At 37.6% G+C, this 20,729-nt stretch overlaps 2 protein-coding genes across 3 annotated transcripts in view; one reads left to right on the plus strand and one right to left on the minus strand.

Annotated features, from left to right (window-relative positions):
- The window catches only part of ACAD11 (acyl-CoA dehydrogenase family member 11), a 116,949-nt gene that overhangs the window by 59,375 nt on the left and 36,845 nt on the right, over nt 1-20,729 (plus strand). Inside the window, exons 10-13 of one of the 2 annotated variants that reach the window (XM_055569679.1) lie at nt 9,682-9,759; nt 10,441-10,579; nt 12,913-13,020; nt 17,143-17,241. In XM_055569679.1, the coding sequence (XP_055425654.1) occupies nt 9,682-9,759; nt 10,441-10,579; nt 12,913-13,020; nt 17,143-17,241 (424 nt within the window). The remainder of the gene's footprint in view (nt 1-9,681; nt 9,760-10,440; nt 10,580-12,912; nt 13,021-17,142; nt 17,242-20,729) is intronic. The other variant, XM_055569681.1, reaches the window with a different exon arrangement.
- ACKR4 (atypical chemokine receptor 4) lies at nt 18,381-20,204 on the minus strand. Its single transcript, XM_055569683.1, has one exon. It carries the CDS (start codon nt 19,931-19,933, stop codon nt 18,881-18,883), a length of 1,053 nt encoding a protein of 350 aa, XP_055425658.1. The 5' UTR covers nt 19,934-20,204; the 3' UTR covers nt 18,381-18,880.

Below are 20,729 nucleotides of genomic sequence, written 5' to 3' on the forward strand. Positions count from 1 at the left end.
CTCTGTCGTCCCCTTCTCCCCCTGCCCCCGATCCCTCCCAGCATCAGAGTCTTTTCCAATGAGTCAACTCTTCGCATGAGGTGGCCAAAGTACTGGAGTTTCAGCTTCAGCATCATTCCTTCCAAAGAAATCCCAGGGCTGATCTCCTTCAGAATGGACTGGTTGGATCTCCTTGCAGTCCAAGGGACTCTCAAGAGTCTTCTCCAACACCACAGTTCAAAAGCATCAATTCTTCGGCGCTCAGCTTTTTTCACAGTCCAACTCTCACATCCATACATGACCACTGGGAAAAACCATAGCCTTGACTAGACGGACCTTTGTTGCCAAAGTAATGTCTCTGCTTTTGAATATGCTATCTAGGTTGGTCATAACTTTCCTTCCAAGGAGTAAGCGTCTTTTAATTTCACCATCTGCAGTGATTTTGGAACCCAAAAAAATAAAGTCTGACACTGTTTCCACTGTTTTCCCATCTATTTCCCATGAAGTGATGGGACCAGATGCCATGATCTTCGTTTTCTGAATGTTGAGCTTTAAGCCAACTTTTTCACTCTCCTCTTTCACCTTCATCAAGAGGCTTTTTAGTTCCTCTTCACTTTCTGCCATAAGGGTGGTATCATCTGCATATCTGAGGTTATTGATATTTCTCCCAGCAATCCTGATTCCAGATTGTGCTTCTTCCAGCCCAGCGTTTCTCATGATGTACTCTGCATAGAAGTTAAATAAGCAGGGTGACAATATACAGCCTTGACATACTCCTTTTCCTATTTGGAACCAGTCTGTTGTTCCATGTCCAGTTCTAACTGTTGCTTCCTGACCTGCATAAAAATTTCTCAAGAGGCAGGTCAGGTGGTCTGGTATTCCCATCTCTTTCAGAATTTTCCACAGTTTATTGTGATCCACACAGTCAAAGGCTTTGGCATAGTCAATAAAGCAGGAATAGGTGTTTTTCTGGAACTCTTGCTTTTTCAATAATCCAGTGGATGTTGGCAGTTTGGTCTCTGGTTCCTCTGCCTTTTCTAAAACCAGCTTAAACATCTGGAAGTTCACGGTTCATGTACTGCTGAAGCCTGGCTTGGAGAATTTTGAGCATTACTTTACTAGCATGTGAGATGAGTGCAATTGTGTGGTAGTTTGAGCATTCTTTGGCATTGCCTTTCTTTGGGATTGGAATGAAAACTGATCTTTTCCAGTCCTGTGGCTTCTGCTGAGTTTTCCAAATTTGTGGGCATATTGAGTGCAGCACTTTCACAGCATCATCTTTCAGGATTTGGAATAGTTCAACTGGAATTCCATCACCTCCACTAGCTTTGTTCATAGTGATGCTTTCTAAGGCCCACTTGACTTCACATTCCAGGATGTCTGGCTCTAGGTGAGTGATCACACCATCGTGATTATCTGGGTCATGGATCTTTTTTTTTTAATTTATTTTTATTTATTTGACTGTGCCAGATCTTAGTTGCAGCACATGGGATCTAGTTCCCTGATGAGGGAGCAAACCTGGGCCCCCTGCATTGGGAGCATGGAGCTTTAGCCACTGGACTACCAGAGAAGTCCCATGGATCTTTTTTGTACAGCTCTTCTGTGTATTCTGGGTGACTTCACTTTCACTTTATGTGTATTCTTGCCACTTCTTCTTAATATCTTCTGCTTCTGTTAGGTCCACACTGTTTCTGTCCTTTATTGTGCCCATCTTTGCATGAAATGTTGCCTTGGTATCTCTAATTTTCTTGAAGGGATCTCTAGTCTTTACCATTCTGTTGTTTTCCTCGATTTCTTTTCATTGATCGCTGAAGAAGGCTTTTTTTATCTCTTCTTGCTATTCTTTGGAGCTCTGCATTCAGATGCTTATATCTTTCCTTTGCTTTTCACTTCTCTTCTTTTCACAGCTATTTGTAAGGCCTCCCCAGACAGCCATTTTGCTTTTTTGCATTTCTTTTCCATGGGCATGGTCTTGATCCCTGTCTCCTGTACAATATGATGAACCTCAGTCCATAGTTCATCAGGCACTCTATCTATCAGATCTAGTCTCTTAAATCTATTTCTCACTTTCACTGTATAATCATAAGGGATTTGATTTAGGTCATACCTGAATGGTCTAGTGGTTTTCCCTACTTTCTTCAATTTCAGTCTGAATTTGGCAATAAGGAGTTCATGATCTGAGCCACAGTCAGCTCCCAGTCTTGTTTTTGCTGACTGTATAGAGCTTCTCCATCTTTGGCTGCAAAGAATATAATCAATCTGATTTCAGTGTTGACCATCTGATGATGTCCATGTGTAGAGTCTTCTCTTGTGTTGTTGGAAGAGAGTGTTTGCTATAACCAGTGCGTTCTCTTGGCAAAACTCTATTAGCCTTTGCCCTGCTTCATTCTGTATTCCAAGGCCAAATTTGCCTGTCACTCCAGGTATTTCTTGACTTCCTACTTTTGCATTCCAGTCCCCTATAATGAAAAGGACATCTTTTTGGGGTGTTATTTCTAAAAGGTATTGTAGGTCTTCATAGAACCATTCAACTTCAGCTTCTTCAGTGTTACTGGTTGGGACATAGACTTGGATTACTGTGATATTGAATGGTTTGCCTTGGAAACGAACAGAGATCATTCTGTCATTTTTGAGATTGCATCCAAATACTGCATTTTGGACTCTTTTGTTGACCATGATGGCTACTCCATTTCTTCTAAGGGATTCTTGCCCGCAGTAGTAGATATAGTGGTCATCTGAGTTAAATTCACCCATTCCAGTCCATTTTAGTTCGCTGATTCCTAGAATGTCAACGTTCACTCCTGCCATCTCCTATTTGAACACTTCCAATTTGCCTTGATTCATGGACCTTACATTCCAGGTTCCTATGCAATATTGCTCTTTACAGCATTGGACCTTCTTCTGTCACTAGTTCCATCCACAACTGGGTATTGTTTTTGCTTTGGCTCCATCCCTTCATTCTTTTTGGAGTTATTTCTCCACTGATCTCCGGTAGCATATTGGGCACCTACCGACCTGAAGTTCCTCTTTCAGTATCCTATCATTTTGCCTTTTCATACTGTTCATGGGTTTCTCAAGGCAAGAATACTGAAGTGGTTTGCCATTCCCTTCTCCAGTGGACCACATTCTGTCAGACTTCTCCACCATGACCTGCCCGTCTTGGGTGGCCCCACATGGCATGGCTTAGTTTCATTGAGTTAGACAAGGTTGTGTTCCTAGTGTGATTAGTTTGACTAGTTTTCTGTTATTATGGTTTCAGTGTGTCTGTCCTCTGATGCCCTCTTGCAGCATCTACCGTCTTACTTGGGTTTCTCTTACCTTGGACATGGGGTATCTTTTCACGGCTGCTCCAGCTAAGTGCAGCCGCTGCTCCTTACCTTGGACGAGGGTATCTCCTCACCACTGCCCCTCCTGACCTTGAATGTGGAATATTACTATGCCATAAAAAAGAATGAAATAATGCCATTTGCAACAACCTGGATGGACCCAGAGATTATCATGCTAACTGAAAGAAGTCAGACAGAAAGACAAATGTCATATGATATCACTAATATGTTGAATCTGAAAATATGACGCAAATGAACTTATGAACTTATTTATAAAACAGAAACGGATTCACAGACTTAGAAAACAAACATGTTTACCAAAGGGGAAAGGTGAAGGAGAGGGATAAATTAGGAGTTTGGGATTAACATATATATATTACTATCTATAAAATAGATAATCAACAAGGACCTACTATATAGCATAGGGAACTCTACTCTAATAACCAACATGGGACTGAAAAAGAATATGTATTGTATAACTGAATTGGAGAAGGCAATGGCACCCCACTCCAGTACTCTTGCCTGGCAAATCCCATGGATGGAGGAGCCTGGTTGGCTGCAGTCCATGGGGTCGCTGAGGGTCGGACATGACTGAGCGACTTCACTTTCACTTTTCACTTTCATGCATTGGAGAAGGAAATGGCAACCCACTCCAGTGTTCTTGCCTGGAGAATCCCAGGGGCAGGAGAGCCTGGTGGGCTGACGTTTATGGGGTCACACAGAGTCAGACACGACTGAAGTGACTTAGCAGCAGCATAACTGAATCATTTTGCTTTAAATTTGAAACTAACACAACATTGTAAATCAACTCTACTCCCTGTAAAATTAAAATTTTTAAAAATAAAATAAAATTCTGAAGTTTGAGGTATTAAAAAGAAAATACAACACTTTGAGTTGAAGATGGCAGACTGAAATCTTGGACAAATAAAATCCCCTTGAATTAACAATAAATTTTTTTAACTGTATTTTTAAAAGCACAAAAATAGGGGAAGTACACATCAGAGGACTAAAGGTTTTGAAAAGAGAATGGAAATTGGATTTGGAAAGCAGAATGATCATACCAAAGACTAAACCTTAACAGAAAGCCACGTTTCAAGAGAATTTCAAAGTGAGAGCAGTCTTTAATACAGGTGGTAACCAATTTTTTTCTTTTTACAATGGACCCCTTATGATTGCCTGTTATGAAGAGCAAGAATGAGAAGAGGAAGAGAAATCAAGATATTTGATTGAAGAATAAACCTGTAATTTGTGGGCTGCTTGGGCTGGTTTCTAACACTCCTGGGTAGCAGCAGTGATTGCTCCATACAAAAGGCTGCCAGAGTACTCTAAAAAAGCAGATGATCTGTTTCCAAAAAACCAGAGCTTCAAATGATGGTTAATACTCCAGAGAAGAGTTCTCCACTTTTTTTTCCCCAGTGGGGACTTGGTGTAGACCCCAGCTTGCCTATCAGCCTACCTGATTTATTCAAAGGAGAGTCAAGTGGCAGAGGAAACCAAGTAGCCTTGTTCTTTCGTTCCTAAATGTGAGCAATCCAGGGAAGCACAGAAGAGGTGTTACAAGTTGGATCATGATACATCTGCTGAACCTCATCTCATGCAGCTACTAAAATATTTACAAAGAATTTTCAGTAAAATGCTTTGTGATAAATTTAGAAAAAGCAGTCTATAGTTTTAAAGGAAAGATTTGTCAACATTGTGTGTGGCAAGGAAAGCCATAACCATTTTCTGTTTGCAGATTTTTCAAATTTAAAGTATATCTAATGAGAGCGTTTTCTCGCTTTAAAAACTTGTACTAACATCTGTAAATGTTTTATCCTGTAGAATGATTCTGAACAATACTAATCCCTATTTCTGAACACACTCATTTGAAATGATACTTGGGGAAGAGTAATTAGCTTTTTCAAAACAGAAGGTGAGAAAGCCTATAAAATTCTGTCCACTATGATTATAACTATATTTATAAAAACTAGAACAATCATATCTAGAAAATAAGATTGTATCATATAATAAACTAACATCTTAATATTACATATCTTTAGTAGTAAGACTCCTGATGATTTTTTCTTAATACTTTATGTATCTTCCCAACTTATAACAGGAAAAAAATAAGGTTCAATTTATGCTCTTCTAATGACCTTTTAAAATTCTTTGAATATCATAAAGTAAGAACATAGGAACCCATTATCCATTAAAACGTTAAAAGGTGATTCTTCCTGGAGGGGAGGGAGAGGGAATTGGTGGTAATCAAAAGTTATAAACTTCCAGTTATAAGATAGATAACTAGGAATGTAATACACAGCATGATAAATACAACTTACAGTTATGTGTGAAAGAAAAAATTTTTTCTATTTCTTTAATTTTATATCTATATGAGATGTGTATATTCACTAAACATTGTGATAATCATTTCATGATGTATGTTAGTCAAGTTATTATGCTGTATACCTTAAATATATACAGTGCTATAAGTCAATTATATCTCAATAAAACTGGAAGAAAAAAGGAAATGAAATAAAGGCAATTCTTCTTATTTAAAATGAATAAGGAGTTTTAAAATAGCATGTAGAACAGAAACTAGCAACATGACATACTTGAGAACACACTTTTAATATAATGGTAACATTAGTCATATTTTTTACTGAATCTAATAATATATTAGGGAAGAATTCTTGCTTCTTTTTTTCTAACAGACTTAAGTTTAAAGTGAAAAATGTATTATATTGCAAAATTACTTATAGGCTCAGATTTAAGACTATGAACTAACATACTCCAAAGCAGTGTGTCTGTCAGTGAATGAGAAAGTTAAATATTAAAGGTGATATCTGGGGATAATTGATCAGGCACCAAGCATATTTTCTGTTTTCCTTTTCCATCAATAAACTATTTTTTCATACTTTAAGAATTAAAGAAAGATTATTTGTGATAAATTATTTTAATTATAACTTCTACCATACCACGTATTGTGTTGTTCAGTCGCTAAATCTTGTCTGACTCTTTGCAACATATAGATTTTATTCCTCATAGCTCAGTTGGTAAAGAATCCGTCTTCAATGAAGGAGACCCCAGTTCAATTTCTGGGTCGGGAAGATCCCCTGGAGAAGGGATAGGCTACCCACTCCAGTATTCTTGGGCTTCCCTTGTGGCTCAGCTGGTAAAGAATCTGCCTGCAATATGGGAGACGTGGGTTCAATCCCTGGGTTGGGAAGATCTCCTGGAGAAGGGAAGGCTCCAGTATTCTGGCCTGGAGAATTCCATGGATTATACAGTCCATGGGGTTGCAAAGAGTCAGACATGACTGAGCGACTTCCACTTTGACTTTTCACTATTAAATAATACAAATTTTTAAATAATTATATAAATGGCATAATGAAAACTGAGTGCTAAAGAATTGATGCTTTTGAACTATGGTGTTGGAGAAGACAAGTGAAAGTCCCTTGGACTGCAAGGAGATCCAACCAGTCCATCCTAAAGGAAATCAGTCCTGAATATTCATTGGAAGGACTGATGCTGAAGCTGAATCTCCAGTACTTTGGCCACCTGTTGCGAAGAACTGACTCATCAGAAAAGACCCTGATGGAGGGCTTCCCTGGTGGCTCAACTGGTAAAGAATCTGCCTGCAATGCAGGAGACCTGTGTTCGATCCCTGGGTTGGGAAGATCCCCTGCAAAAGTGAATGGCTACCCACTCCAGGATTCTGGCCTGGAGAATTCCATGGACCTCAGTCCATGGTGTCACAAAGAGTGAACATGACGAGCAACTTTCACTTTCATTTGGTGCTGGGAAAGACTGAAGGCAGGAGAAGAAGGGGACAACAGAGGATGAGATGGTTGGATGGTATCACGGACTTTATGGACTTGAGATTGAGCAAACTCTAGGAGTTGGTGATGGACAGGGAAGCCTGATGTCCTGCAGTCCATGGGGTCACAAAGAGTCAGACATGACTGAGTGACTGAACTGAACTGACAAATGGCATAGTGTAATTTCTCACAACTATAGAGTCAAACAGAGGTAGTCACAGATGGGAATTTGTACACATATTACATAACACATTTCTTATCAAACACAATTGCATTACTATTTCCATGGCAACATGAGGGATGGAAAGGATAATAATTAACAACCATAAACAGGAAGTCTTCCAACTTAACTTACTTCCTGACAGAAATGACAAATACTGTTCATTGTGGTGCCTGTGAAAGAGCCATCCTTTGTCTTCTTGAAGTTTTAGATTAGCCATGCTTCAATAAAAGGAACATTTTAGCATATTTACTTATATGACTGTAATTTGGTGGAACAATTTTAGAAAACAATTTTTAATACAGAGTTTTGACCAATGTTCATAGCCTTATTTCAGTAATTCTATTAGCCTGTATGTAGGAAATAAGTACAGAGTTTTTTAAGAGCAAAATATTAGAAAATGTCCTTATAGTCCAATATTTTAGTTCACAGATTAGAGATTACTGTTATTGTTTTTATGTAGCTAGTTGTTAAATTTCAACTTACCCTTGTATTTATCACTTTATTTATTTACTATTCCTTCTTACAACCCAGATGTTCCTTCTTGGATCAAAATCCTTTAATGAGAATTTGCTAGTAAATGCTTATTTTTCTTTCTTTTTTCCTTTCCCCTCCTCCCCCCAAATTTGAAAAGGGAAGTAATGATTCTCTCTGTATCCATCGTATCTTTTAACCACTCATATTTTCCTTCCATTGAATTTCTGTGCTTCATTCAAGAAAGGAGTAATTTCTTCAGATCTTTCTTTCAATTTATTATTATTTGAATGTAACTAGTCCATCTTTCAACCTTGCATAGAGGGGTGTATCTCATTATTTGGATTGTGTCAGAATTGCCTAGAGAGCTAGTTAAGATTACAAAAATAGGAATACACAAGTAGACTCATCGAGGAAGGATACAGCCTGAACTCTTGTGTTTTATCAAGTGATTCTGATGCCCACCAAAGTTTGAGAATCACTGCCATTGTGTTTTTAAATTTAATTACTATGGTTTTTCTTTGCCTCAAGTTGTATTCAGTCTTTTTCAGGTTTGTCTACCCAAGTTTGATAGTCCTTTGTCGGCCTCTTAATTCCTTCTTTTATTCCTGGAATCTATTGGACACAAATACTTTTTATTCTGTATTTAATCATTATTCTATCTGTGGCCTTTGGGGATATGATTCTATTTTGTTAAACTTTTGTTTTTGCTAATTCTTGCTAATGGTGGCTTGTTACCTGTTTAGTTTTTTTCATTCTGGAATCACGTTCTTTGGAATGGAATTTTATCTGCAGGGATTAGTCAAGGCTTTTTTTAAAAAGAATTTTTCCTCCAGAGTGAATTTGCTTTTGCTTCTGCAGTACTTTTAGGCACTGTCACCAGGAACACTGTAAACTTTAATTTTTGACTTGAATCTTTAGGGCCACATAGGTCTGTGAATTCAGATCTCAAACTTGATTGAAGACAGGCTGCAGGTTAGAAATGTTTCTTTTTTCTGTTCCATCCTGTGAATGGTCTTATTCAGCTTTTTGTTTTTATTTTCTACTTTTTTCCACTTAGGTTTTGCAGATCAGGCATCCTGGCTTTGATGCAGGGAGTGGTGGTCTCTGATCCCTCCTCTTGCCCTGTTTCTGACATTTGGTTTTGCCTGCCTATGTGGCCCATTGGAAACTAGGATCTAGGCTAATTGGATCAGCCTACACCCTCCAGACAAACTTGGTTCCAGTGCTCACTCACGCCTAAAGTCAGACATTTTTATTCCTGGCCTCTGAGGAGTTTCCTTATTTTCCTTTCAGCACAGCTATGTATTATTACATGTATTTTTTAAATTATTTTTAATATTTTACCCAGCAGTTTTAGTTGTATTACCCTGGGAGAGGATTCTATGACCATCCAGTATGCCATTGTACTGAAAATGGAACACTCAAATCTTGGTGTAGGATTTTGAAAGTTAATTCTCTAATACCAAGGCAGCATAATTTTGTGAGGAATAAAATATTGTATTATTTATTATAACTATATATTACATATGATTATATATTACACATATAATTATATGTCTTAGCCTGGGCCAAAGTTTCCAATGGGCCACATAGGCAGGAGTCAGGAAGCAAAACCAAACGTCACAAATAGGGCAAGAGGAGGGATCAGAGATCACTGCTTCCCTCTACCAAAGCTAGGATGCCTGATATGCAAAAAAAAAAAACAAAACTGTAAAATTTTTTATAATTCTGTGTCTGATTTTAGAAAGAAACTTTACTGATTCAATAGCAGCTGAAAGAGCTTTTCACTTAAATATGTTTATTTACTTTGGATATTAGCAGCTTGTGGCATTACTTTCATTAACTCTAACTAATGAACTTTTTTATCCTTTTATACTTTTAGGAGGTAATTGAGTTCTGTGTTCAAAATGAAAATTCAGTGGACAAGTGGAAAAAACCTTTAGTAATTGATAAACTCAAGGTAAGAAAAATAAGAGAACCTTAAAACTGGACAATTTATATGCAGGTTTTATTTGAGAACTTTGTTGTCGCTTCTCTTGTTATATATGTAGAGGATAATTATATCAATTATAACTTTTGTTATATATATAGAGGATAGTTATTCAAGTATACTTTTTAAAAAGAAATTTAAAAATAGAATCTGTAATATACAAATTAGTTTACCTAGCGTGTTGTGTGTGATATGTAATGAAGACAGCCTCTTATAGCTATTCAAATTAAAAATACAAACAACACTCTCACTTGAGACTGAAGCTGAGGCAGAGTATTTGTCCCACATAGACTTAATCCAAATTCATGTTTTCAAATGTTAACACATATTAGAAATTGAAGTGCACAAAATAGTGTATTTGGCATAATTATACTCAAATGGAAGAGATTTTATAATAGCTATGATACAGTAGGAAGCACTCAAGTAAGTAAATTTAGTTTTTCAGCCAAATATAAGGAAGCTTTGCGGAAAAGTCATTTATTTAACCATTGAGAAAATGTTGATTTACAATGAGTTAATGACAGCACATTGTAGGATACGATGAAGTAATTTCATAAGTTTGAAAGGCGTAAATACCAATATCTTTTAAAAGTAAACTATTTTAGGTTGTGATAAATTATGGTCACTCTGGCATATTCATCATCTTGACAGGAAATGGCCAAAGCAGAAGGCCTCTGGAACTTGTTTTTGCCAGCTGTAAGCGGTCTCACCCAGGTGGACTATGCCTTGATTGCTGAAGAAACAGGAAAATGCTTTTTTGCTCCAGATATCTTTAACTGCCAAGCCCCAGGTTACAACATTATTTTAAATCATAACTTTTCTTAGATATTTTAAGCAGTGTTTACAATTTCTCTATTTTTTGACAAGGAGATTTTCCTACACAAAGTCATTGATTTATAAATTTGTTTTTTTTTTTTTTTTTGATTTATAAATTTGTAATTTTACTTTTTAGTTACTTTCATTTAAATGTTAAAAAATGGATCTAATGTTCTCATTGTATTATTCTTTTATTAAACATCATTACACTGAGTATTAGTGAATAGAAGTTACGATCAAAGGGATTGGCATTATAAAATTTCCAGATTTCTGACTCAGTATTAAATATATCTGTGGTTAGTTGGAATGAATAGAGTTTTAAAATCTTTTGGTTAGCCTCACTGTCTCTCCACTTACTTGCTCATTCTTTATCAGTTGCCTACTATATGCTAAGTACCATTTTAGGAACTCGGGATAGATAATGAAATACACAAAGTTTTCTGCCATCATGGAGCTGACATTCTAATAGAAAGAAACAAAAATAAACACCAGATAGATTAAATAAGTAATTTTACAGTAAGTTTGAAGATGGAAAGTTCTTTGGAAGAAAAAACCCCAACAAGGTAGGGAAGTGCTGGAATGCTGAGAGATGGGGAATATGTATTACAATTTATTATTAAGATGAAAGGCACAGGATAAGCCTTATTGAAAACCTGACATTCAGTTAAGACTTAAAGAGGGTGAGAGAGTCAGCCCTGCTGAGATCTGGGGGAAGAGTTTTTATAACATAGAGAACATAAAGTACAAAGGCCTTAAAGCATGAATGTGATTGGTGTATTTTAGGAATAACCAAGGAGGTTATTGTGGCAGGGAAAGAAAAGTAGAAGATATCAGAGGGAAAGGGTCTTCCTTATATGTTGGGGCTTAACAAGCAGATGACAGCTTATACTTTAATGAAATGGACATTTGAGCAGAGGAATGATGAGATTTCTCTTCAGTTTTTAAAGGATTTCTTTGGCTGCCATGTTGAGAATTAACAAAAGGAGAAGGATATAAGCAGGGACTCTTGTTGTGATGGTCCTGAGTGATGGATGATAGGGATTTGTTCAGGGAAGTAGCAGTGGAAAGAGTGAGAAGTGAAAGATTCTAACTGTATTTTGAAGGCAGAGCTAAAAGGATTTCCTGGTTGGTTTTGGGGTATTAATGGAAGAATCAAGGATGCCTTCAAGGACTTTCAGTTCAGTTCAGTTCAGTCGCTCAGTCGTGTCTGACTCTTTGCGACCCCATGAACTGCAGCACGCCAGGCCTCCCTGTCCATCACCAACTCCCAGAGTTCACTCAGACTCATGTCCATCAAATCAGTGATGCAATCCAGCCATCTCATCTTCTGTCGTCCCCTTCTCCTCCTGCCCCCAATCCCTCCCAGCATCGGAGTCTTTTCCAATGAGTCAACTCTTCGCATGAGGTGGCCAAAGTATTGGAGTTTCAGCTTCAGCATCAGTCCTTCGAAAGAACACCCAGGGCTGATCTCCTTTAGAATGGACTGATTGGATCTCCTTGCAGTCCAAGGGACTTTCAAGAGTCTTCTCCAACACCACAGTTCAAAAGCATCAATTCTTCGGCATTCAGCCCTCTTCACAGTCCAACTTTCACATCCGTACATGACCACAGGAAAAACCATAGCCTTGACTAGACGGACCTTTGTTGGCAAAGTAATGCCTCTGCTTTTGAATATGCTATCTAGGTTGGTCATAACTTTCCTTCCAAGGAGTAAGCGTCTTTTAATTTCATGGCTGCAGTCACCATCTGCAGTGATTTTGGAGCCCCAGAAAATAAAGTCTGACACTGTTTCCACTGTTTCCCCATCTATTTCCCATGAAGTGATGGGACCAGATGCCATGATCTTAGTTTTCTGAATGTTGAGCTTTAAGCCAACTTTTTCACTCTCTTCTTTCACTTTCATCAAGAGGCTTTTTAGTTCCTAGCAGAGTATATTTGCAAGATAACAGGCAAAAGTTAGCCAGTAAATTATTTTCCTCAGTCCTAATTGAGTCAAAACTCTCTAGAACCATGCTTCATTGGGATGAAGTAGACAAGTGTCTGTGATTCAAAACAAGCTGAATAATAGGCACCAAATGCCATGTAGTTATGACTGCTTATGGCATACCTTCTTTGTAAATTATATTTACTATTATGTTTAGTCTATGGCCATGCCACCCTGAACACACCTGATTTCATCTATTATGTTTCAAAATATTTTTGTTAGTAAATATTAGAAAGATTCATGTCTCTTATCTATATAAAGTTTGGATTTCATATTAGTACATTTTTAAATGCAAAATTAATGCTTTTCTTTATTACATGCAGACACAGGGAACATGGAGGTGCTCCACCTATATGGAAGTGAGAAACAGAAGCAGCAGTGGCTAGAGCCTCTTCTTCAAGGGAATATTGCCTCCTGCTTCTGTATGACAGGTAAGAGCAAATCAGTCACGTTCTCCCATTGTGCACTCTTGAGGTTATTATGGAGGAACTAAAGAAATGTGGGATGTGGCTTTGTGTTTAGGCAAATTTTTCTGTGACCAGAAATATGAATGTGTTTGTTGTGAGCCCAGTTTTAATATTTTGGCATTTTAAAATGTGCAGAATAAAATCATCCTCCACTTTGGGAGGATACCATATGTTTTCTGGTAGCCTGCTTTAGCAGCAGAGTAAACATAATTTCTGGAGAAGGCAATGGCACCCCACTCCAGTACTCTTGCCTGGAAAATCCCATGGGTGGAGGAGCCTGGTGGGCTGCAATCTGTGGGGCTGCAAAGAGTTGGACACGACTGAGTGACTTCACTTTCACTTTTCACTTTCATGCATTGGAGAAGGAAATGGCAACCCACTCCAGTGTTCTTGCCTGGAGAATCCCATGGACGGAGAAGCCTGGTGGCCTGCCATCTATGGGGTCGCACAGAGTCAGACACGACTGAAGTGACTTAGCAGTAGCAGCAAACCTAATCTCATAATATTTTGACTTGCATTTAAAATTGCCTTCTAAGGACATTTAAGATCTTTTTTACCTTAGTGTATGAAACATTCATCTTTGTGATAATTTTATACTGACACTTAAAAGTACTCCACTCTGCCATAAATCGAAAAAAATAGAACTTTTACCCGTGTTGGTCATATAGCTCAAATTATAAATTATAATCATGTGGGCTGATGAAAGTAGGAGCATGCTAATAAAAGTGGGTCTTGGTATATTTGTACATAGAAAACAGTTATTAAGAACTCTTACTCAAAAAACAAAGTCATTGTTTTATAATTGAGTTAGAATTAAACTAAGTTTCATCTGGCCATAAATTTATCAGAATTTATTATCCTTCTATAACACTGCATGCATTTATAATAGTAAAACTGGGACCTCCCAGGTGGTACAGTGGATAAGAATCCACCTGCCAATGCAGGGGACATGGTGTGATCCCTGATCCGGGAAGATTCCACATGCTGCAGAGCAACTAACTCGTGCAACCCAGCTACTGAAGCCCATGCACCTAGAGCCTGTGCTCTACAACAGGAGAAGCCACCACAATGAGAAGCTTGTGCACTGCAACTAGAGAGCAGCCCACGTTCTCCACAACCAGAGAAAGCCAGTGCACAAAACAAAGACCCAGCACAACCATAAATATAAATTAAAAAAAAAAAACTTTTAAGTAGAAAGCTCCTTTTCTAAAGAAAGAGTGTCTCTAGTTTTAGAAAGGGAACACATAAACTATTTGAAGGATACTGCACAAAAGAGCAGCATATTAACAAATGCAGATTACTATGATTTAGAACTAGCCTGTTAAGTTCTAAAATGCAGTGCTGTAAAACAGTCTTGTAAAGGTGTCCTATGGAAAGCTTTCTGAAGACAATAAATGTTGAGCCGGTTTTATAGAATGCAAAATAGATCGATGACAGCACTACTGATGGAATTTGAAAGGCACAGTTAGAAGTTGTTTAAGATACTACAGAAATAGTGTCAGAGATGCAGAAAACAAGCTATGGTTACCAAGGGAGCAAGCAGCAGGGAGGGATAAATTGAGAGATTGGGACTAACATATACACATTATACACACACACACACACACACGTATACAATCGATAACTTGTATATAGCCTACTGTATAGCACAGGGAGCTAATGACCTCCCTGTGTATGTATGGGAAAAGAATCTAAAAAGAGTGGATATTATGATTCACTTTTCTGTACAGCAGAAACTAACACAACATTGTAAATCAAATATACTCCCAAAAAAATTAATTTAAAAAAAAGTTGGTTAATATACTAAACCTATGGTGATCAAGACCATCCCCGAGAAAAAGAAATGCAAAAAGGCAAAATGGTTGTCTGAGGAGGCCTTACAAATAGCTGTGAAAAGAAGAGAAGCAAAAGGCAAAGGAAAATAGGAAAGATAGACCCATTTGAATGCAGAGTTCCAGAGAATAGCAAGGAGAGATAAGAAAGCCTTCCTCAGTGATCAATGCAAAGAAATAGAGGAAAACAATAAAACGGGAAAGACTAGAGATCTCAAGAAAATTAGAGATACCGAGGGAACATTTCATGCAAAGATGGGCTCGATAAAGGACAGAAATGGTATGGACCTAACAGAAGCAGAAGATATTAAGAAAAGGTGGCAAGAATACACAGAAGAACTATACAAAACAGATCTTCATGACCCAGATAATCATGATGGTGTGATCACTCACCTAGAGCCAGACATTCTGGAATGCAAAGTCAAGTGGGTCTTAGGAAGCATCACTACGAACAAAGCTAGTGGAGGTGATGGAATTCCATTTGAGCTATTTCAAATCCTAAAAGATGATGCTGTGAAAGTGCTGCACTCAATATGCCAGCAATTTTGGAAAACTCAACAGTGGCCACAGGACTGGAAAAGGTCAGTTTTCATTCCAATCCCAAAGAAAGACAATGCCAAAGAAAGCTCAAACTACCGCACAGTTGCACTCATCTCACACGCTAGCAAAGTGATGCTCAAAATTCTCCAAGCCAGGCTTTAACAGTACATGACCCATGAAATTCCTGATATTCAAGCTGGATTTAGAAAAGACAGAAGAACCAGAGATCAAATTGCCAACATCTGTTGGATCATCAAAAAAGCGAGAGAGTTCCAGAAAAACATCTATTTCTGCTTTATTGACTATGCCAAAGCCTTTGACTGTGTGGATCACAACAAACTATGAAAAATTCTTCAAGAGATGGGAATACCCAACCACCTGACCTGCCTCCTGAGAAATCTGTATGCAGGTCAGGAAGCAACAGTTAGAACTGGACATGGAACAACAGACTGGTTCCAAATCAGGAAAGGAATACGTCAAGGCTGTATGTTGTCTCCCTGCTTATTAAACTTATATGGAGAGTACATAGAAAAAAAAAAAAGTATGTCAGGCTGGATGAAGCACAAGCTGGAATCAAGACTGCCAGGAGAAATATCAATAACCTCAGATGTGCAGATGACACCACCCTTATGGCAGAAAGGGAAGAAGAACTGAAGAGTCTCTCTATGAAAGTGAAAAAAGAAAGTGAAAAAGTTGGCTTAAAATTCAACTTTCAGAAAACTAAGATTATAACATCTGGTCCCATCATTTCATAGCAAATAGATGGGGAAATAATGGAAACAGTGACAGACTTTATTTTCTTGGGCTTCAAAATCACTGCAGATGGTGACTGCAGCTATGAAATTAAAAGACACCTGCTCATTAGAAGAAAAGTTATGACCAATCTAGACAGCATATTCAAAAGCAGAGACATTACTTTGCCAACAAAGGTCCATCTAGTCAGAGCTATGGTTTTTCCAGTAGTCATGTATGGATGTGAGAGTTGGACTGTGAAGAAAGCTGAGAGCCGAAGAATTGATGCTTTTGAACTGTGGTGTTGAAGAAGACTCTTTGAGATTCCCATGGACTGCAAGGAGATCCAACCAGTCCATCCTAAAGGAAATCATTCCTGAATATTCATCGGAAGGACTGATACTTTGGCCATCTGATGCAAACCCTGATGCTGGGAAAGACTGAAGGCACGAGGAGAAGGGGATGACAGAGTATGAGATGGTTGGATAGGATCACTGACTCAATGGACATGAGTTTGAGTAACCTCCGGAAGTTGGTGATGGACAGAGAATCTTGGCATGCTGCAGTCCATGGGGTTGCAAAGAGTTGGACACGACTGAGTGACTGAACTGAACTGAACTGAACTGATGGTAGGGAAATCTGGCTTGCAAATATGTAGTACAGATTTCCATTGTGGAAAGTAAACAATGATATTTTTAATGTGTGTTTGATGATTAGAGAAAGGATTAAGTGCGTTGTAACCCAAGTCATGTGTCACTGAGTAAGCCAAAAACACAATTTGGATAGCTGATCTATCTGAGTTGTTCTAAATATTTCATTCATTCTCTCAGTGCACATTTATTGAATACCTACTATGTGTAATGGTAGGAAGATGAAAAAGACAAAGATGCCTCTGTCATCAAAGAGTTCACATTTCTTTAAGTGTCTTTTATAAACCAGTGGTATCTGCCTGCCTGTAAATTCAGCCTTTGCTTATTTGTAGAGCCCGATGTAGCTTCAAGTGATGCCACAAATATTGAATGTAGCATCCAGCGAGATGGAGACAGCTATATAGTTAATGGCAGGAAATGGTGGAGCAGTGGTGAGTATTCATAATGATCCTTCATGCCAGATGCTGTGCTAGAATAATAAGATACATAGTTATTCATTTCATGACCACAGTTCTTTAAATTCTACCTTTGAAAGCATTTTCAAATTTAGAAATAGTTGATAAAAGGAAGAAAGCTGAGCACCGAAGAATTGATGCTTTTGAACTGTGGTGTTGGAGAAGACTCTTGAGAGTCCCTTGGACTGCAAGGAGATCCAGCCAGTCCATTCTGAAGGAGATCAGCCCTGGGTGTTCATTGGAAGGACTGATGCTAAAGCTGAAACTCCAATACTTTGGCCACCTCATGTGAAGAGTTGACTCATTGTAGAAGACTCTGATGGTGGGAGGGATTGGGGGCAGGAGGAGAAGGGGACGACAGAGGATGAGATGGCTGGATGGCATCACTGACTCGATGGACATCAGTTTGAGTGAACTCCGGGAGCTGGTGATGGACAGAGAGGCCTGGCGTGCTGTGATCCATGGGGTCGCAAGGAGTCGAACATGACTGAGTGACTAAACTGAACTGAACTGAACTGATAAAAGGAAAGTAATCTTAAAATAATGTCTTGATTAGGCAATGTTTAAGAGCAGAAAACATCTATTTTTTTTTTTTTTACAGTTTGTGAGGTAAAAATTCATATTAGCACACCATGTTTAGCCATTGTCATTTCTACCAAAATTAAATTTTAGTAGGGGCATATTACCTGGACTATAATAATTTATATATAATTTTTGAAGAAATAAGCAGTACATGTTATTAAAATTTATTTGTGGTACATATTTTCATTGCTTAAAAATACAAGTGTTTAAGTGAAAAATAAAAGTCTTTACATATAGGAAAATATTTAGTCAACCCTTAGTAATAGAATCACATAAGTGGATAAGTCCTTTAGGCAATTATAAAAATTAAAACCTGTGCTTGTCTGAGGATTGCTTCTAGAGTATACGTGGTAAGTCTAGTAGGATAACCAGCTTATTACTAAAGAAAGTTGACATAAAAGTAAATTATATGTTAAGAAACTTACTAGTAATATATTAAACGGCCAGAAAAGCTTTTTTTTTTTTTTGCTAGTTTTTATTCTTTCTGGAGTTTTACAAAATCACTTACACATTAGAAACAGGAAAAAGAAAAAGACAGCCAGAAAGCTTATTTTTTTATTTTTGATTGCTAATTTTTACTCTTTCTGAAGTTTTATCAAATCACTTACAAATTAGAAACGGAAAAAGAAAAAGTCATTAAATGTTGCTGCATGATTATTCAAGTATTAAAATTATGCAGGAAAAATATATTAAAATTTAGATAATTTAAAATAACTGTAAAAATTAAACCTCTTTAATAATCCATTTTAGATGACCTAACTTGTAGTGTTTTTCTTATGTATGACTGTTAATACTATTTTCTTATATTGTTAGCTTTAATTTCTATGTTTTATGAATTTATTATTTTGTTTCCTCTTTTTCTTGGCTTCTACTCCACTCCCCTTTCCCACCCCCTCTTCTTTGCAACAAGTTGCCACCACAGTGTTTGAAATTTGAATTTCTGAAAAATACAGATGTTTGATGCAGATGTAGATGTTCTCAGCAGGAAGCATCATTCATGTGTATTGAAGCAAGAGACAGATGGGTCTTATATTTAAATGCTGAAAGTACTGGTTGGCTCTGTAACATCTTCAGATTCGAAAGGAATCTCCTCCACATTTTGTCTTTGTCTTCTCCAGGATCCATATTTCTTGGCAACTTTCATGATGTAGTTTTTAAAAGAGGTTCCCATGAAAACATACAGGACTGGGTTGAGGCAGCTGTGAAAGAGTGCAATACTCTCTGTGATTTGGATGGCAACATCCATGCGTTTGCTCATGTCACAGTCAGTGATCAGGGAGTAGATGATGTCTATGGCTTGGCAGAACTTGACAATATTATAAGGTAATTGAGTGACGATGAAAACCATGACCACTGTGAGCAGAACTTTGAGGGGCTGAGACTTTTTAACGTTAGGCATCTTGATGAGTGTCTTTGCCGTGATGAAGTAGCACACTGCCATGATAAGAAAAGGTATTATAAATCCAATGCAGATTTCCAGGATTTGAATTGATGCTTTCATTGATGTTCCTAGGTGGTATGGAAAGATGGGAACGCACCTAGCTTTATGATTTACTGTATAAAAAACCAACTGAGGGATACTCAGTAAGATGGCAGCCACCCAGACACAGAAACAGATGACCCAGCATGGTTTTCCCACTCCAGATTGACTGGGAGCTTTAGTTACTGCCCAGTATCTGTCTGTGCTGATACAAGCCAGAAACTGCATTCCAGACACAAAATTGACTGTGTACAAGGCTGAAGTGACTTTGCACATGATTGTCCCTAAAACCCACCCATGAACTGCATTAACTGCCCAAAAGGGCAAAGTGAATAGAAGGAATAAATCTGCCACTGCCAAATTCAAGATGTACACATCTGTTTTGGTTCTCCGCTTTTTGTAATAGGCATAAATCGCCACTACGGTGGAATTGCCTGCAAGTCCAATGATGAAAGCTATTGTGAAGAAGGCAGGTAGGAAAACTTTTGCAAATTTTCTGACCTCTTCTTTTATACAGATCACTTCATACTGACTATAGTCATGAGTGTCATTCATTTCATTTTCCTCATAATAGTAATCTGTTGACTGGTTGTATTCCAAAGCCATGGTTCCAATCTAAATGGCAAAAAGAATACAGTGTGTTTAATATTGCTTAAATGGAAACGCTTTTGCTCTAGCATATGTTTTATGCTTTTATTAGAGAATAGCTTGTTGTTATAACATATGTGAGCCTGAGTCTGCCACTCTTTGAAACTCTTTAATGGAAGTCATGTCGAAGTATATCCTCAAGAGTAGTTTTTCATCACTTGTTTTTACAAGTCTGTACAGGAAATGGGATTTACAGAGGGAAGATAAAAAATAATACCCGGGAAATGTTCTTAATCATTAAGCCCTAAAACTTTTACATATACAACTTTGTGATTCTTATGCAGTATATCAACAATAAATTAAAATAAATTATTTAAAATAAATATTTTACTTATATTTATTCATGAATTTATTTTAAATTAAGTTAAATAAATTATCTCAGAATTGTACTTAATTTTAGTTGTTATCTTTTATAAAACAACGTCTCCTCTAGTTAGCTTCCCTCCAAAACTTGCCACTATATGCTGATTGTAAACTACTATTTGATAGAACTGTTGTTCCACTAGTCACCTAAGCCTTAAGCCTGCACCATCCTTGATTCCTGTCTTCATCCCTTCATCCCAGATTTTCAGTCTGCCCCTAAATTCTGATTTTACCTTCCAAATAGGTCTCAAATCTGTCTCTTCCTTTTCACATAATTCATCCACATTATTACCTGGCCTATTACAATGTCTTCCCAACTGGTATCCTACTGTTCTCATTCCTTCTTACCACTTCCTTGTCAAAAACATTTTTCTTACTGCCATCAGTGTGC

This window comes from Bubalus kerabau, chromosome 2 (genome assembly GCF_029407905.1).
Source record: "Bubalus kerabau isolate K-KA32 ecotype Philippines breed swamp buffalo chromosome 2, PCC_UOA_SB_1v2, whole genome shotgun sequence".
Taxonomy (NCBI): domain Eukaryota; kingdom Metazoa; phylum Chordata; class Mammalia; order Artiodactyla; family Bovidae; genus Bubalus; species Bubalus kerabau.